The sequence below is a fragment of the Amphibalanus amphitrite genome, unplaced genomic scaffold (assembly GCF_019059575.1).
Source record: "Amphibalanus amphitrite isolate SeventyFive unplaced genomic scaffold, NRLGWU_Aamphi_draft 000866F_arrow, whole genome shotgun sequence".
Taxonomy (NCBI): domain Eukaryota; kingdom Metazoa; phylum Arthropoda; class Thecostraca; order Balanomorpha; family Balanidae; genus Amphibalanus; species Amphibalanus amphitrite.
Window position 1 is genome coordinate 124,047 of NW_024882360.1, and position 17,964 is coordinate 142,010.

At 48.6% G+C, this 17,964-nt stretch overlaps 1 protein-coding gene across 3 annotated transcripts in view; it reads right to left on the reverse strand.

Annotated features, from left to right (window-relative positions):
• The window catches only part of LOC122367398 (dnaJ homolog subfamily C member 8-like), a 155,403-nt gene that overhangs the window by 15,984 nt on the left and 121,455 nt on the right, over positions 1–17,964 (reverse strand). For all 3 annotated transcript variants that reach the window (XM_043340441.1, XM_043340442.1, XM_043340443.1), the window contains exons 6-7: positions 16,659–16,805; positions 744–839 (exon numbers count right to left, since the gene is read on the reverse strand). In XM_043340441.1, the coding sequence (XP_043196376.1) occupies positions 744–839; positions 16,659–16,805 (243 nt within the window). The remainder of the gene's footprint in view (positions 1–743; positions 840–16,658; positions 16,806–17,964) is intronic.

Here is a 17,964-nt window from a genome sequence, read left to right on the forward strand (position 1 = left end):
CACATCAACTGCCCCCCTGTGCCGGCAAGGGTTAAGCCAGCGTTTCATTTTCAAAGAGAAACCAATCTTACTTCTTCACATGAATTATATTAAATTGTTGGCCTGAGTGAGGTCAAATCTAAGAACAATGCTCAGAAAGGTCTGCAAAAGGTCTATCGAATGCGCTTTTCCGCGGCGCTGTACCTCTATTGGTCCCCGAGTAAGCCGTTGGCAGTTTCCAAAATTGTGGAATTGGTTTAAATTTGACCTTTAATGGCCTCTGGCGACCTGACCTTTGACCTGACCTAAAAAATGACCGAAGTGTTACCGTCATTATTTTTACGCTCTTTCGATCGACGCTTACCACCTATCGCTACGTGGCCCAGGAGGCGAGTTGACGGGGGGCGTGAAAACGCCCCCCCCCCCTCCCCCAGCACGACACGGAAAACTCAGAACACCAGCATGGGGCGGGTTATGCGATTGGTCCTGTGATTTTTACGGCGCACGGCTGTGGTAGCCAAGCAGCCGTGATTTTCAAAAGTCTCAGCTATTAGTCTTCCTCACTGTTTCAGAAACCTGCTAATACTGTAACTGTTTTGTAGCACTAAAACACATTACGTAAAGGCAATTCAGCAAGCATTCGTTACAATGAGAAACCGTGACAAACCAAAACAAACGCATATGACAAACCAACTCCTTTAAATGTAACCGTGAAAGTTAACGCATAGCGGAGCAAGAAAAGGAACTATAAGACCGTTATTTACCTCGAAGTTTTTGTTCCATTCCTTCTGGGCTTTTTTGTTTTCCTCTTCCTCAATTTCTGCCTCTCGCTTTCTCTTCCTCTCCTCTTGGTCCCGGGTCTGAGAAGAAACAGTGGATGTCAGTACGACTTAAAATAATCACTTTCACGAGCCTATATTTAGAAGTTCAGCTACAAGTCGGCTTTCATGTTATATTGGCCTTGGGGATCAGCGAGAATGATGTTCCACTCCTCAGAATCTATCAGTTGACTGGAACGTTAAATTAGACGTTAGCACGCAATTAAGCTTGTCTATAGTGAGTGTTGTGCCACGGCATTAAAATGTGTCACTCAGCCCGTGTGATGCGGCAAAGCCTACCATCCTAGGCAACTGATTGCCAGTTAAGAATGAAACACCATTCTGCAGTCATCTGTACAGAAACAGGAAGGACGTGAGTCAATCGAGGACGAGACCACCGCAGCGCTGAGCTTTTCAAACACATTAGCCGAAACACTAGGTGTGCTGTGAGCTGGTGTATTCAAACACACGGAATGCTTAACAACACCCAGCGAGCACTGCTCCGGCTGTTTTTCCAAATAAAAGCATAATTCTAACGAAAGTTTTTTTTTTAAATTTCAAACAGCGTGCGGTTAAAAAACATGACACCAGCTCGCAATAAGCAAACACTTTTCTGCCACCTTGACTGGAAAAGAGTCCCGATCTGGCAAGATAACCTACTGTTTGGCACACCGTTAACTACATAGAACATAGGTATATAAACTCTGCCTTTGCCAAATTGTGGAAACCTCTAAAAAAAAGATACAGGGGTGTGGAGACTTTTTTTTAGTGACCATCCCATCTCAACATTAATTTTGAGTTGTGATTTTTTTTTTTGTTGAGTTGAGATGTACAGTTTTCGGATTCCAAGTGACTAATGCATTTGAATACCCCCTTAGAATTTGTGACGTCAGCACAGATCTAACGAATCTTAACCCGCGCCCGGTAGGGCTATCGGCGAACCCTACCACCCGTGGGGGGGGGGGGGGGCGTTTTGGCCCCTCCTAAGTCCCGGGAAGTACCGGCCGATTTTCAAAATTCAAACGGCGTTCGATAGCTCCACCGGGACTATCAGACTTTGTGACCAAATTTCATTGACCCAGGTCAAACATATGACGTCACAGGTCAGGTCAAAGGTCGGATTTTCACCGTCCACATGCATTTCAAGAAATGTGTTGTGAAATCGAGTAAATTGGTAACTTATTGAAAACCAACGATGGTACATTACGATGCTACATTGTTCGTCAAACACTACTTTGCTATCTGAGGTCACCGATACCAGGTCAGGTCACAAGGGTCAGGTCACTGTGGGTCACAATATGAAAGTGTCGTGCGATGCATGTTTTATGGTCCATTTTACATGACAAATGCGATTATGTGGGTCAGGCAGCCTTTGGGGCCAGCTTAGGTTACATTCTGGTGAAGGTCAGGTCAACGTCAGGTCAAATTAGGTCAAATTTCAAAGTTGATATTTTGCATAAAATGGGTATCGATTTGAAGCAGCTCGTCATTAGGAGTCTAATGGTGGTCTTTGTTTTGCCCTACGAGGTCTAGAATTGCCAAAAATTGAGTTTAAAAATTTGACGTCATCATTTCTGAACAGTTTTTTTTTTCGCTAAAACTTGGCCAAACAAAAGAGATATCGATTTGAAAATTGGTATGTATATAGAAGACAGTAGGTACTACATATATATATTCCGTTTTTTTCGAAACTCCAAAAAACTTTTGGAGTTTTTGGCTTATATATCTAAAAAACTTTTTTTGGATTTTTTCGGGGTCCAAATTCAAAAATCTAAAAAATTCGAGATAGCAGTTTTGTAGCCCTGTCAATTCTACACCCTTTATGTCTTGACCATTTTTCTGTATTTTCAAAGCTGTAGGCCTGACAGCTCTTCTCGCGAAGCTCTTTAATGTTTCGAGATCTCGTCATTTGTCGAACCCTTCACTCGGCGTGGGCCTTCAAAAACTTCTGTGGTGTTCTGTTACGGACTGGTGTCCCTCTTTCGTTCCGTACCGTACGAGTGTGCCAGTGTCACCTAGCGGCAGTTCTGTTAACTGCAGGTTGTGGGGGTGGCGCTGAGGGCGAGTGACGTGTCCGTAGGCCGGCCGGCGGGTCAGTCGGTTGGCGACGGTGGTCACGGATGGTGACGGTCTGTGCCGTGCGCGTTTTGAGTTCTTCCTTTAAATCGGACTGTATATATCGCGTGGGTGGTGCAATACACTACAGTGGCGACGAGGAACTGAGATCCTTCTGCGCTAAGTGATAACAGTGATCGCCGCGATGGACTGTTTGCGTGCGCCAGCGCCATTTCTAGTGGCGCCAGGACGGCCGACCACGCCCTGGTCCCAGTGGCTGGGCGAGTTCCGGATTTTCGCCGTGGCGAGTGGTTGGGACGAGTGGACTGTTCAGCGACGAGAGGCCCTCCTATTACACTGTGTGGGACAGGAGGCGCGGCGTCTCTATTTCGCGGCGGCGAAACCGGCGCAGGGCGTGGCACCGGGAGTGCAGGAGGCGGCGATTCCGGCGCAGGAGGAAGATGGCGTCAAGGAGGAAGGACAACCGACTGCAGCAGTCGACCCGGTGGCTGCGATCTCTGCAGTGTTTCAGCGGCTGTTTCCGGAGACACGAGCGACTCATTCCGAGAGAATGCTGTTCCGGCGGTGTTACCAGCTGGACAGGTCTCCAGCCGTGTACCTCACTGAGCTGCAGGACCTGAGTTCCAGATGCGCCTTCGGCGAACTCCAGGAGCAGCTGATCTGTGAGCAGTTTATCGAGGGCTGCGTGGACGACAGGTTGAGAGAGCGGCTGTGTCGGGAGCCAGCTCTGACTGTGTCGCGCATCCTCGAGGTGGCTGAGGAGCTGGAGGTGGCTGCTGAGCGACAGCGGCTGGTGGGTGGAGGTGGAGCTACGCGGGCACCAACCTCTTCCCCGGCTCAGCTGGAGATAGCCGCAGTGACTGCTCCCAGGAAGGGGGTCTCGCCGTGCTCCAGCTGTGGCGGTCCCCACCGGGCTGCTGATCCCTGCTGTCCAGCTCGTTGGAGAAGGTGTCACAACTGCCAGCAGAAGGGCCACTACGCCAGATTCTGCAAGGAACCACCTAAGAAGACGAAGCAGACCAAGAGGAAGCCAGTAAGGACCGTTGAAGTGCTGGCCGTGACGGATGACGACCGGAAGAACCTGTGGACCGAGCTGCGGGTGGACCAGCAGCCACTGCGGATGCTGGCTGACACTGGCTCGGCCGTGAGCATCCTGCCGTTGTCCGTCTACAGGAAGCAGTTCCGCCATCTGCCCCTCCTGCCCACTGCAGTGCGCCTGGAGGCCTACGGAGGGTCATCGCTGCTAGTGCAGGGGGTGGTGCAGGTGACAGTGCAGGCAGAGAACGGCAACAGCTCCCAAGTTTCACTGTACGTGGTAGACGCTGGCGTGCCCCTGCTGGGCAGAGATCTGCAGGAGAAGCTGAAGTTGTCCGTGATTCACGGGGCGACTGTGTGTGCTATCCAGGAGCAGATGCCAGAGGAGCTGCCGAGTCTCACTGGGCACAGCGTGAAACTGAAGACGGAGGTCAACCCAGTACAGCAGCGGCTGAGACCTCTACCGTACGCCGTGAGGGCGGCGGTGACTGCCCAGCTCGGAGCAGTGCAGCGGGACGAGCTGCTGGAAGCGACACAGACTGACCCAGTGCTGTGCCAGCTGGTGCAGCAGATCCCACGGCGGTGGCCGCGACTGCCCGGCAGAGCTGCAGCCCTTCTACAACTGCCGAGAGGAGCTCAGCCTAGTGGGAGACCTGGTCGTCCGCGGTCAGCGGGTGATCGTGCCGGCGGCGCTGCGGACGAGGATGGTGTCCCTAGCCCACGAAGGACATCAAGGGATCGTCCGAACTAAGCAGCGGGCTCGTGACATCTACTGGTGGCCCAAGATGGACACGGACATAGAAGAGGCGGTGAGAAACTGCGACGTGTGTGCTGACGTGGACAAGTCGGCTCGGACCCGCAGTGCGCCGCTACACCCGGTGCCGCTGCCAGGAGCGGCATGGGAGAAGGTGGGCGTGGATTTTATCGGTCCAATGGAAGCGCGCCGCCAGCACCGATACGCAGTAGTGCTGGTAGACTACTTTTCCAAATGGATAGAAGTCGGCTTCTGCACAGAACCCAGCACGGAGGCGGTGGTGCAGTTTCTGGAGACGCTAGCATCTCGAGAAGGTTACCCGAAGGAGCTGGTGTCCGACAACGGGACACACTTCACCTCAGCAGCGTTCGCAGACTACCTGAGGAGTGTCGGCACGCGCCACATCCGGGTCACGCCGTACCACCCTGCCGGGTCAGGTGCGGTGGAGCGTGCGAATCGCACAGTGAAAAGTGCTCTCCAGGCGGCGGACCGGAGCGGCGAAGATCGAGCGTGTTATCTGCAGAAGTTTCTGCAGACGTACAGGAGCACGCCTCACGCCACGACGGGGCTGAGTCCAGCCGAGCTTCTGCACGGACGGAAGCTGAGGACACGTCTGCACGCGGCGGCTCTTCCCACGGAAGAACCGCAAGATCGTGAGCTGCGAGACAGAGTGCAGAAGAGGCAGAAGAAGCAGAAGAGGTACGCTGACGAGCGGCGTGCAGCTGAGACACCACGGTTCCAGGTCGGCGACTGGGTCCGGTGCCGGCTGGTGCCGCGTCCCAAGAAGGGACGGCCACGGTACTCCGAGCCGAGACGGGTGGAGTCTCGCCTGGGACCAGTCAGCTACAGGCTAGATGACGGCTCCCGGATCCACGCAGAGCGGCTGACGACAGCTCGGGCGCCGCAGCAGTCTCAGGCTGAGCTGCACGTGGATCAGAGCGGCCAGCCGGGGGCTGGTCAGCGGAGTGCGGTGTCTCCGACGTCTGTGCCTCGCCGCGGGGAGCGGATGGAGGCCGACGACTGGCGGCACGCGGAGGACGGCGTGCCACTGGAGGACGGACAGGCTGTGTCACTGGGGGTCGGCCGGCGGCACACCGAGGCCAGCCGGGGTCCCGCGGAGGACGGCGTGGCTGTGTCAACGGAAGACGCAGAGGACGCTCGGGAGCGGGAGGCGTCACCACCTCCGGCGACGGAGCGGCAGGCAGAGCAACAAGACGCTGGCGTGCTGCTGTCGCCGCGCGAGGCAGCGAGCGGTGCCGGGCTGGAGGCGGTCGAACCTGCTCTCCAGCCGGGCGCGAGAGTGAACTCCGGGACGCAGCCGGTGAGGAGGTCCCAGCGTACGAGACGTGCGCCAAATAGACTGTAACTTTTTCCAGGGGGGAAGAATGTGGTGTTCTGTTACGGACTGGTGTCCCTCTTTCGTTCCGTACCGTACGAGTGTGCCAGTGTCACCTAGCGGCAGTTCTGTTAACTGCAGGTTGTGGGGGTGGCGCTGAGGGCGAGTGACGTGTCCGTAGGCCGGCCGGCGGGTCAGTCGGTTGGCGACGGTGGTCACGGATGGTGACGGTCTGTGCCGTGCGCGTTTTGAGTTCTTCCTTTAAATCGGACTGTATATATCGCGTGGGTGGTGCAATACACTACAACTTCCCTGGGCCCTTTCAGCACAATCGTCCTTTTTAGTCGGCCTGGGCCTCTTTTAGAATGGCATGTGTTCCGCTGACACTAATAATGCCTTTATAACTGCACGTTTTGCGCATCGGGTCCCGTGAGGGCCTAGATTTCCAGATTTTTTTTAAGATTGTAGTTTGTCTTGTCAGCTATCAAGGTGGAAAAATAAGGGGCCTAAATCCGATTAGAAAGGCAGATTTGGGGATATCCTACCTTGGCGAACCCCGTCACATATGGTCGTCTGCCGCCACGGGGCCCTGCCAATTATTTTCGGAAAACGACACCCCTGGTCAAATGTGATCAAGAGCTCACTGCAACGCTGTTAATTTTTCTGAAGGTGCTTAAAGGTAGGGTAACAGCTTTCCTGGACCGTATGGAGTTAATGGCCCAGATAAGGAGAGCCGGATTTTTAGAACTCATCCATACCTTCAAAACTCATGGAAACGTCTTAAATTCTTCAAATTTTGAGTACCCCAGTACGAAATTCGCCCCGACGCACAGTGTGGCCAAACACCAGTTTAGCGCGAATTAAATCCCAGCGCTGCTCGGATCCGTTGAAAATGGTTCCCTGGTTTCAAAATTGACACTTAAACCCAGGGTTGGATAAAAGCCGGCTTAAATTGAATTTATGCCAGCCAGTGGTTTAAACCGGTTTAAACCGGTTTAAACCGGCTTAAATTAATAAAAACCACCTTCAGTCAAAACATCTACTATAACTCATCTTGTGGGTCAGTGTACTCGTTGGTGAATGAGCAGAGTGCACGAAGTCAATACCTGTGTCATTTGGTATTATGTCAACATTTTGGCATGTGATTATGTTGACAATCTGGTCAGTAGGTAACTAAGCTAAGAAACAAAGTAGGGATAAGGCCTAAGCACATTCTAATCTTAACATTCGGTTTACCGGTTAAAAGTCTCACTTTATTTTACATGTAAAATGTATTCTGACCAATCGTCTGGGGACTGGGCCAGAAACACTAGAAAAAAAAAATATTTATCATGGTAGGTACTAGGTATCACCCATTCTGTGATTTAATTGCACAGGAAATAATTGTAACAACTCATCATTTATAAATCTTCTGGAATGTTCCTATGGTTTGTGTTTTTTCAGGTAGTGCATGTTGTTTTCTTGGTATAACAGTGTCCCTAACTAATCACACTTATTACCTATTGTTTTTTACATGTACTTTGGAGCCTATAATGGTGGCCATGCTGTCAATTCCTTTGTTTAGTGTCACTGACTGCTTAAGCAATAGACAGTTCCCTAGTAAATAGGCAATGTTCTGTATGATAGTTCTTAGGCCTTTCCATTCACTGATCCTTGCACCATGCATTTGGCATTAGGTCATGTTTGCTACAGCTTCTCATAAAATTGAAATTGGTTTCTTTATTGAAGCTGTCTCCAAGACCTTTCATTCCATAAACCACCCATGTAAACAACTAGTTGTGTAAAACACTGCAAATCAAAATAAACATTTGATGCATTGACGTAATGACATGATGTGGAGATGGAATTAAATTGATGAAATACTAGGACTTACTCCACAAGGAGATCGAATGGGTCGGAGCGCTTTCAATATGTATTATACATATCGTCGTCAGCGAATCAATAACGGGTCGAATCGAGTCGGGTATCGAAGAGGTTCGGGAGCTGCGCGGCAGAGCGATCACATACTATTCGAATTATGCATTAAAGAGAATAAAAAACACGTGAGAACAATCATGATACACTAGCTGCTAAAATGAATTAAAATGGGGTGCTAAAATGCATAAATGGCACGTATAAAAATACAATAAAGGGGGGGGGGGAAACAGGATACCTATGGTGATAAAGACTGAGTAGAAAAGACTATACAAAAATGAGTGCAAAAACTGTAAAAGGACGAGTACAAATATAAATACATACAAAGGCCGAACTAGACGTAAACACTACTGACAAATATCGCCGCCTCTCCAAGACCCATGGCCGCAGCGGTCCGTTCTATGGACTTGTGAAAACTCACAAATACTCATCACCTCCCAGCACCGACGACGACAGACTCAACTGGATCTCCAACTTGAAACTGAGACCAATCTGCCCAGCCCACCGCGGTGCAGATTACGAGTTGACCAAGCATCTGACGAAGTGTCTGAAAGTCCTCCCACGCCCTCCACACTCGATCAGCTCTCCACTGCAAGTCCTGGAGATGCTACAGAACATGACGCATGCGGTCAACAGCTGCCGTCTCGTCTCCCTGGATGTGGAGGCGATGTTCCCGTCAATACCTACTCAGACAGCCATCTCACTGATTCGTACTCAGCTGCGAGACAACAGAGACGCCCTCTCCGACGTAACTTGTCTCAAGCCCGACGCAGTCGCTGACCTGCTGAACATCTCTATCCAGAACTGCCATGCGGTCATTCAAGACGGTGACAAGGAGCGATGGTTCAGGCAGACTACCGGCCTAGCCATGGGCAAAAGCTACTCTCCGGTGGTCGCTGACCTGTACATGGGTCACTGGGAGGCTGATCTGGAGCTCCTGGCGGCCAACTGTGGTGGCAGGGTCCATGCTTTCTGCCGATACGCGGACGACTACCTGGTCTTGTTCGAGGGCAGTGACGACATCCTCAGCACGTGGGTCAACCAGCTGAACAGCAAGGACTCCAGCATCAATGTCACCACTGACTTGGAAGTAAACCGACAGCTACCGTATCTTGACATCTGCATCACTAGAAGAGACGACAAGTTCTGCACCAAGGTCTACAGGAAGTCCTGCAACACCAACCAAGTGCCTGCCTTCAGCTCCTACACCGAGACCCGCTACCTGAGAGCGGCCATTCGATCTGACTGCACTCGAGCGATCCGATACTGTTCGTCCATGAGAGACCGCCAGCAGGAGCTTGACTTCATCCGCCAGAAGTTTCATCATCATGGCTACCCACGATCATTCATCGACTCGGCCATTCAGAAGACTCGGACCGATCTCAGACTGAAGGCAAGGGCCCTACCAGCGCCACCTAGCGCGAACTCACACCCGGCGCCTGTCCGAGTCTCTGTTCCGTTTGCCGGCCCCCTGTTCTACCAACTCAAACGGGAGGCCAGCAAGATCGGGATCCAGCTCGTCTCCAAGCCTTCAGTCACCATCGGCTCGCTGCTCTGCAGCAAGGCTAAGCACCATCTGCCTAAGCTACAACAGAGCAACGTCATCTATCGGATCGAGTGCTCCTGCCAAGTGGACGGTGACCCAATGGTCTATATCGGCGAGACAGATCGTGAGCTGGGCACGAGACTCCGAGAACACCGGGAGAGCTGGACTGGAGCAGTCCGCTCGAGAGCCAATACATCGGCCTTCAGTACCCATAGAGACTGCTCACCTGCTTTCGATGCCATCAAGATCTTGAATCGAGCCAGTCATCACCAGATGCGACTTCTCCTGGAATCGGCCTATATTCGGACTGTTGGTCGGCGTGAAGCCGTCCTGGTGTCGCCGAATGACGCAAACGTGAACAGGAACTCGGGTGCCCTGCTGCATGACCGCTGGCTGCCGATAATCCGCCGTTTTTGTCAGTAGTGTTTACGTCTAGTTCGGCCTTTGTATGTATTTATATTTGTACTCGTCCTTTTACAGTTTTTGCACTCATTTTTGTATAGTCTTTTCTACTCAGTCTTTATCACCATAGGTATCCTGTTTCCCCCCCCCCCCCCTTTATTGTATTTTTATACGTGCCATTTATGCATTTTAGCACCCCATTTTAATTCATTTTAGCAGCTAGTGTATCATGATTGTTCTCACGTGTTTTTTATTCTCTTTAATGCATAATTCGAATAGTATGTGATCGCTCTGCCGCGCAGCTCCCGAACCTCTTCGATACCCGACTCGATTCGACCCGTTATTGATTCGCTGACGACGATATGTATAATACATATTGAAAGCGCTCCGACCCATTCGATCTCCTTGTGGAGTAAGTCCTAGTATTTCATCATTTGATGCATGGTGATACAGATCAATAATGAATCACATAAAGTCAACCCCCAGGAAAAAACATTACAAGTTAGCATGTAAAATTGAAAGGTGTGTATAGAAAATGTGAAGAGAAGAAGCAGTTTAACCCAAGTGATGTTGCGACAAGTTAACGGGGTGGCTTAAATTAGTTTATGCCAGCCGGTTTAATCCATGGATTAAACCGGTTTAAACCGGCTGCTGGCATAAATTTGCCAACCCTGCTTAAACCTATGAGGGACCTTTTACGATGCATTATAAATGCTTGCTGGCATATAATGGCATAGTTCCGCCTCTAAAAGTAAGGAGAACTAGCTTACGACGGGTGATGTGCTTACCAGGCCAGGGCTGTGAAGTCGATGGAGTTACTCCGACTCCGACTACGGCTTTCAAAAGTCAATTTCTACTCTGACTCCGGGCAAAACTGTCGACTTATACGATCGACTCGGACTCTGACTCCGCAGCCATGGCAAGTCCACGCAGTCGATGGATTTTCGGCGACTCAGACTACGAATCTTGGTCCGGATTCCAAAATCGATTCCGATTCCAACTCTGACAGCAGAGACTCAGAACTGTTGACTCCGAACGACTCCGACTCTGATTACGAAATTCTGGAATTTAACCGCAAATAAGAGGCATGAAATTGTGGGTCCCAGCAATGATTGATGGACATGCTAGGAGGAGGAATCGTTTACGAAATTCCCATCATTTCTCTGGTAAATTCTTATGATTGTCCAAAGTTTGCTTGAAAAAAAAAATCAACATCTAATTATGTTTCTGTGTGAATGTTCCTGGTGAAGCACATGAATCGGTAGATAGTTGCTGAAATACACGCACCGATGGGACTGAACCTCAGCAATGGGAGTAAAAACAAAGACTTACACCATAAGCATCTTCATGTCATCAACCCTCGCCCGTATTGGTGCTTTGCTAGCCGCGAACGTAGGTCGGGTCAGGTCAGGTCAGGCCAACCAGTCCTGCCGGGTATTCATAATTAATAGGTGTCAACCGCCAGTGACAGCTTCGTTGCATGTTACGAAGGCACCAAAACTTCTTCCTAAATGTTCAAATGGTTACTAAATTCGAAATCAGCTCCAAAAACTAGCCTGGAAGCATGTAAAACTAAAAAAGGTTAAAGGTAGTGTGCCAGCTTTCCTGGACCGTATGGAGTTAATGGCCCAGATAAGGAGAACTGGATTTTTAGAACTTATCCATGTTACAGGCAATGTGTGGAATCAGGCATTCTATAGAATGCCTAGGCATTTTATAGAATGCCTGACCGACCAGGCATTCTATAGAATCCCTAGGTATTCTATAGAATGCCTGACCCACCAGGGATTCTATAGAATCCCTAGGCATTCTAAAGAATGCCTGATTTTCAGGCATTCTATAGAATGCCTAGGAAATACACGAATCTTTCCAACATATTAGTGTATGTTGTATAAGATTATGAGCACAGACCGACATGTAACATTATTATTTTCTGCCAGGCTACCTTGCGGTCAGCTATTTATGTGCATTCAGTCAAATGTTCATTCAGTCAAATTTTCCGGTCAGGTATTCAATCTGACCTTATTAGGTCAAATTGTATTAGGATTTCATTCTGAGAGTACAGAGCATTTATCTTAACGCTAGAAAGACGATGGTGGTAATGTCAATATCGGAAACGCCTTTGGTAAAAAATTACACAGAAAAAATTGGCAAATCGTCCATTTTTAGAGGTGTTTGCCTTCTAAGGAATTGATTTAAGGTCAAACTGGAGAAAACGGCTACGAGCCAAAAAATGGACAAAAATTGGGCTGCCCTAAAAAATGGCTTAGCTATTTGTTTTAGAAATGGCACCCTTTCGAACATTGCCAAAGAAGAACTGAAGTAAAATTTCATAATTTTGAGTCTTTGACGACCTTTCGAATACCGCATGGCCCAGAAGTCAAGCTGGAAGGGGAGATCGAACAACACCTAATCCGGCTCTTGTTACGGCCGGGCCACCGCCCAGACGTGGAATAATGAACCATTTATTCAGGTTATTCCCTGACATTACAGTGTAGGTTGAGCTGTCCATGTATGTATATTGAGAGTCGTTACACGAAGTGCTTATAACGACATAAAATGTGACCTTTGGTGTATTTTTCACCTTCATTTCTAACATCAGAACAAAGCCATCGTCATTCGCAATCACTTTCGATTCAAGCCTACGGTCCACCCTCCCAGCCAACACTCTTCTAATGCAGCTTCGTATCTGTAGCAGCATAATCTTCCGAGGGTAACAGTTTAAGCGACTGGTTGGCCTGTGACTCTCCCGCGTGCCTTGCGCCGTGGCTCTCCCGTGCCAACGGAATTGGATCAGCTGCTGCTTGCGGCGCACCATTTGGTAGTCGGCATAGCCCAATACCTCCCTCGCTTCCTCTCAGCTCATTGCCCTGAAATGCTGTGAGGTGACGACCGGCCTAGGCCAACAATGAAAATTAGGTAAACAAATAGCATTACTGCCACTGACCCCTAATTTTCGAAGTGTGTTTCGGACAATCAAAATATTTAGGCATTCTATAGAATGCCTGGGAGCTTAAGCCAGGCATTCTATAGAATGCCTAAGCAGTCAGGGATTCTATAGAATACCTAGGGATTCTATAGAATGCCTGGTCGGTCAGGCATTCTATAGAATGCCTAGGCATTCTATAGAATGCCTGATTCCACACATTGCCTGTAACATCCATACCTTCAAAACTCATGGAAACGTCTTAAATTCTTCAAATTGTGAGTACCCCAGTGCGAAATTCGCCCCGACGGGTTGTCGGTCGTACCCCAACCACATTTCACACCACTATGAACAATAAATGCACACAGTGAAATCGCTATTACCGATATGGTCATCCAATCAAGTTTCGATAAACCCGTTCATCATCATCTCCTGCGGTTTCGAACACGCCTGTTAGGTGCTGCGGTAGACCGCGCCCAAAGCCAGTGCCCCGGTAACGTGAGGTAGCCGAGTCGGGGCAGCGTGCGCTGACCCAAGCCGGGGCCGCGCGTCCTCCCGGTGTCATGTGATAGCCCGGGCTGCCCGCGGGGATGCGGTAGACCGCGCCCAAAGCTGCGGCCCCGGCTTGGGTCAGCGCACGCTGCCCCGACTCGGCTACCTCACGTTACCGGGGCCCTGGCTTTGGGCGCGGCTCCTGCTCATACTTTGTGGTGCGGTGGTGGTGCGTCGGGCCGCGCGCTCTGACTTCGGCCAAGAAAAATGCGTCAGCTGATCATTGTCATTTCTGACACTTGCGTGTGGTGAAATGGGGTCATAACTTAAGAGATGGCTTTTTCATATCAATTATTCTACATAAAATCATATTTCAAACTATAAATAATGTTCGACAGCCAAATAAAAGAAACAATACCAATACAGGCTTACAGTTTAAGGCTCGACATTGTGTTGTCTACGATTAGACAGCTGATAAATCATTCCCGTACGTCGTAACTCTATAATGACCTTTGCTTATTGTCACATGTGCGCCGCATTCGCGATTGTTGCCGACGCCTGTTTGCAGGTGAGCCCACTACAGTTGTTATACATATCGAAAAACCGATAAACTTTTAGGCGAAAAAGGCACTATTCCAGGCCCATTTTTGATTTTTTTTGCGATATTAGGTAAAAACAGAAGCTTCTTATCCTAGGAAAAATAAAATGGGAAATCTTTCAAAGGTGGCACACTACCTTTAAGGGCGAGTTAGTTACTTGATTTTTGAACGAGGCAGCAGCCAGTTGAAAAAAGACGGAACGAAGTCTCTAACCTAAAAATTCCATGACCCTGACCCAACTGACCTTTTGACCCGTGACCTATTTCTCGAGACCATGTTTGGTAAGAATCGCGATTCGGCGTATGCCAGCTCACATTATCCGCCGTTTCCAGTCTTTTTGTGGTTTTAAACGTTCAAACATAGTGTGATGATGCTGGTGCATTGCAGTATGGCGGATGACAAGGTCACGTTAAAGTCAGGTCAAGGTCAATGACCTTTGACGACCTTTGTTCACTTTTTGAGTTTTACTTGTTTCTAGAGTAGTTTTTGGAGCTGATTTCGAACTTAACAGCCATTTGAACATTTACGAAGTAGTTGTGGTGCCTTCGTAACATATTACGAAGCTGTCATTGGTGGGCAACACCTACTATGAATAGCAGGCAGGACGCCTATTGGTTGACCTGACCTAACTTAACCCGCGCCCCACTGGGGTCTGTGTACATATAACACGCCCTACTGGGGGGGGGGGCTATTCATAGCCCCCCCCCCTCCTAACTCCGAAACTACTGGGCTGATCGTCAAAATTCAAACGGCGTCTGATAGCCCCGGAAAAACTGTCGAGCGAAACCTAATTTCATTGACCTCCAGGTCACCGATGACGTCACAGGTCAGGTCAAAGTAAAAATTATTAGCATTTTGGCTTGTTCACATTTTGGGCTCTGGCCACCGTCTTACAAGTCAGATCAGGCTCATTTTTGGTTTCCACACTCGTGAACAGATGCTCTAGATCCCTTGAGGGTACCAAACTTGTACTTTGATTTTCAGGTCAGGGTCAGGTCATCACAGGTCACGAAAATATTATATCATGCGTGGGTCACGTGACACATGTTTTATGGTCCATTTAGGCCACAGAGTTCGAATTTGATGTCGTATGTGTTATTCGAGGTCATTTTGAGTCGAATTTAGCTTAGGTCAGGTCACCTTCAGGTCAAAAAAGGTCAAATTTTGAAGTTAGAATTTTTCAACAAAAAAGGTGCCTATTGGATGCAGTTTGAGCTCAGGAACACGATGGTGCTATTTATATTGGTGTACGATGTCAAATTGAAACTGAAAAATTGATTTGGAAAATTAATAATTGTGAATTTTTTGCAATAATGCGTATAACTTGGCCATTTTTGAAGATATTTAGCTGAAACTTGCTAGAGTTCGTCAAAATCATGCGTTCTGTCACATATATTCCGTTTTTTTTTCGAAAAGTCAAAAACTTTTTGAAAAAAAATATAAAAAGATAAATTTTGAATATTATTATATAAAATTTTCTAAATTTTCAAAATTTTGAAAATCCGATATAACAGTTAGATAGCGCGGTCAATTTTGAGTCCTTTCATGCAAAGAAACTGGATCTAGCCTAAAAACTGAGCTCTTGGGAGCGATTGCCGTGGTTCAATGTTTTGCGTCGAAATCGGACGAACATGACGTTATTCTGACGTCATTTTCGGCCGACCTATGGTAGCTACGAAGTTCAAATTTTGACACAAGGTGTCAAATTGATGCAGCCGAAGGTACTGAAAGTTTGGCGTCGATCCGTCAAGCGGTTTGGAAGTTATTGCAGAAAAACGGGAGGGGGGCTATAAATAGCCCCCCCAGTGGGGCGCGGGTTAACCCTCGCCGGCACAGGGGGGTTGATGCAACCCCCCTAAGGTTTTTCGCGAATAACTCGCGTAAAAAGCGGCCGATCGGGACGAAACTTTCAGTACTCTCGCATTGATCAATTTTACACCTACCCTGAAAATTTCATGACCCTGACCCAAATGACCTTTGACCTGTGACCTCTTTTCCGAGACCATGTTTGGCTGGAATCGCGATTCGGCGTATGTCGGCTCGCATTAGCCGCGCGTTTGCAAGCTTTTCGTGGTTTCAAACGTTCAAACATGTGATTTGATGTTGCTCCCATACATTGCGGTGGGTTTCAAGGTCACCTGAAGGTCAGGTAAGGTCATTGACCTTTGGTGACCTCGGGTGACCTTGGTTCACTTTTTCGAGTTTTACATGTTTCTAGGCTAGTTTTTGGAGCTGAATTCGAATTTAGCAACCATTTGAACATTTACGAAGCAGTTTTGGTGCCTTCGTAACATGTTACGAAGCTGTCAGAGGCGGTTGACACGTATTACGAATACCCGTCACAACCCCTACCGGTTGACCTGACCTGACCTGACCCGACCTGGTCTAAATGCTTAAAGACATCATCTCTGATCAAAACTAACACGATATTAGTAATCAGCACCCCGGAAAACCACATAGCAGCCACACTTAACGACTTTCTAACAGGTCCCGATTTTCCAGGTTTTCGGGTCATTGACCTGACCTGGAAGGTCACCCGATGACCTAGGACCTTAAAATTGGGTATCATCGGCTTCCTCTCGTGACGGGCAACACGCTCGTTTTTTTTTCCGCGAAGCTCTAGCTCGATCAGGGGCCAAACGCGAGGGGGGTCGTACCAACTCCCCCCCCCCCTTGTGCCGTCGAAGGACTCAAAATGACCTGTGCCGGCGAGGGTTAAAACTTATTTACACCGGCCTCGTTCAGTATAATACATCTAAGCACAAAATCAAATTGACAAACCTCCAGTTCCTTTCGTTTCCTTTCCATATCTGCAAATAGTTTCATTGTTTGAACTTGTATGGCGCGCTTGTACTTGTCTGGATCGTCTTCATCGACGGCAGCATCCTTTCTCCCCTCCTTCTTCAATTTCTTGCGCTTGTCTGCAATCTGAAATGAATATTTTTTTTTAAAATGGCAATCTTCCATAAATTATTTCTGCACATGTCGCAATGTTTAATCTGTGCCCTTTCTGACTAGTGGTGTCATTTTCCAAAAATGGCTGACCGATACCGACCGAAACCGAAATTTTGGGAAATTTCCGACCGAATACCGACCGATAACATCCCATGCTAAATCTGACCGAAATTTGATCGAAATTCTATTCGCTATTATTTTACCCCCAAAATTAATTTTTTGGCAAATTCTGATGGAAAATACTGGGAAATAGCATTTCAGTCCAAGTTCAGTCAATTCTTAGCCATTGCAAAATACATTTTGTGGTAGAAATTACGTTGCTAAGGGAAGGGGTAACACATGGACCTCAGCATTTCCCAGGTTTGGTTAATTAGAATTGTCAAGAATCTACTGCGGTCTATGTAAGGAACAGTGATGTCAATTACGGAAAGTCAGAATACCGATACCAAACCAAATACCAACCAAAACCATGGGGAAATACCGAAACCAAACAAACTTGGAAACATGAGGGAAATACCGACTTTTTACCAATTTCTCAGCCTCTTATACACTAGTGAGGCCGAGGGTTCATGATCTATCTACTATTATAAATCTTAAAAAGTCCGCCGCCGCCCACGCCCACGCCGCCGTCGGGGTTACTCCCAAAAAGGCTTATTGCGGCGCCGTCGATTGACGCAGGACGGTGAAATTTTGACGACTCGTGGGTCACGTCATTCAACAGGTCGTATTAAATTTTGGGCACGATGCGGCCGGGGGTGCGCCCGTGGCGCGTGCTCATGTGCGCCATAGGGTTAGCATTAGAATCGGCAAAAACAGGCCATTGCTCGGGAACGGTAAGGGCTACGGGGGTGAAATTTTCACACCAAGTCGAGCGCGTGCACTCAATTGTCGTATTAAATTTTCGAGGGTGTGGGTTCAGCGGTGTGCACGTGATGGGGCCGCGACCGGCGCCGAGCAGAGGGCACGTGCTTAAGGCTCAGTTGTTCGCTTAGAAAACTGAGTGAAAAGCATCAGAGCCAACGAAGGCCGACACAAGGCACCGCTCGCCAAGGGGATTTGCCAGTAAATACAATTAATTTGTTTTTGCAATATCTCAGCCGTTTCTGGGCCGATTTAGCTGAAACTTGGACTG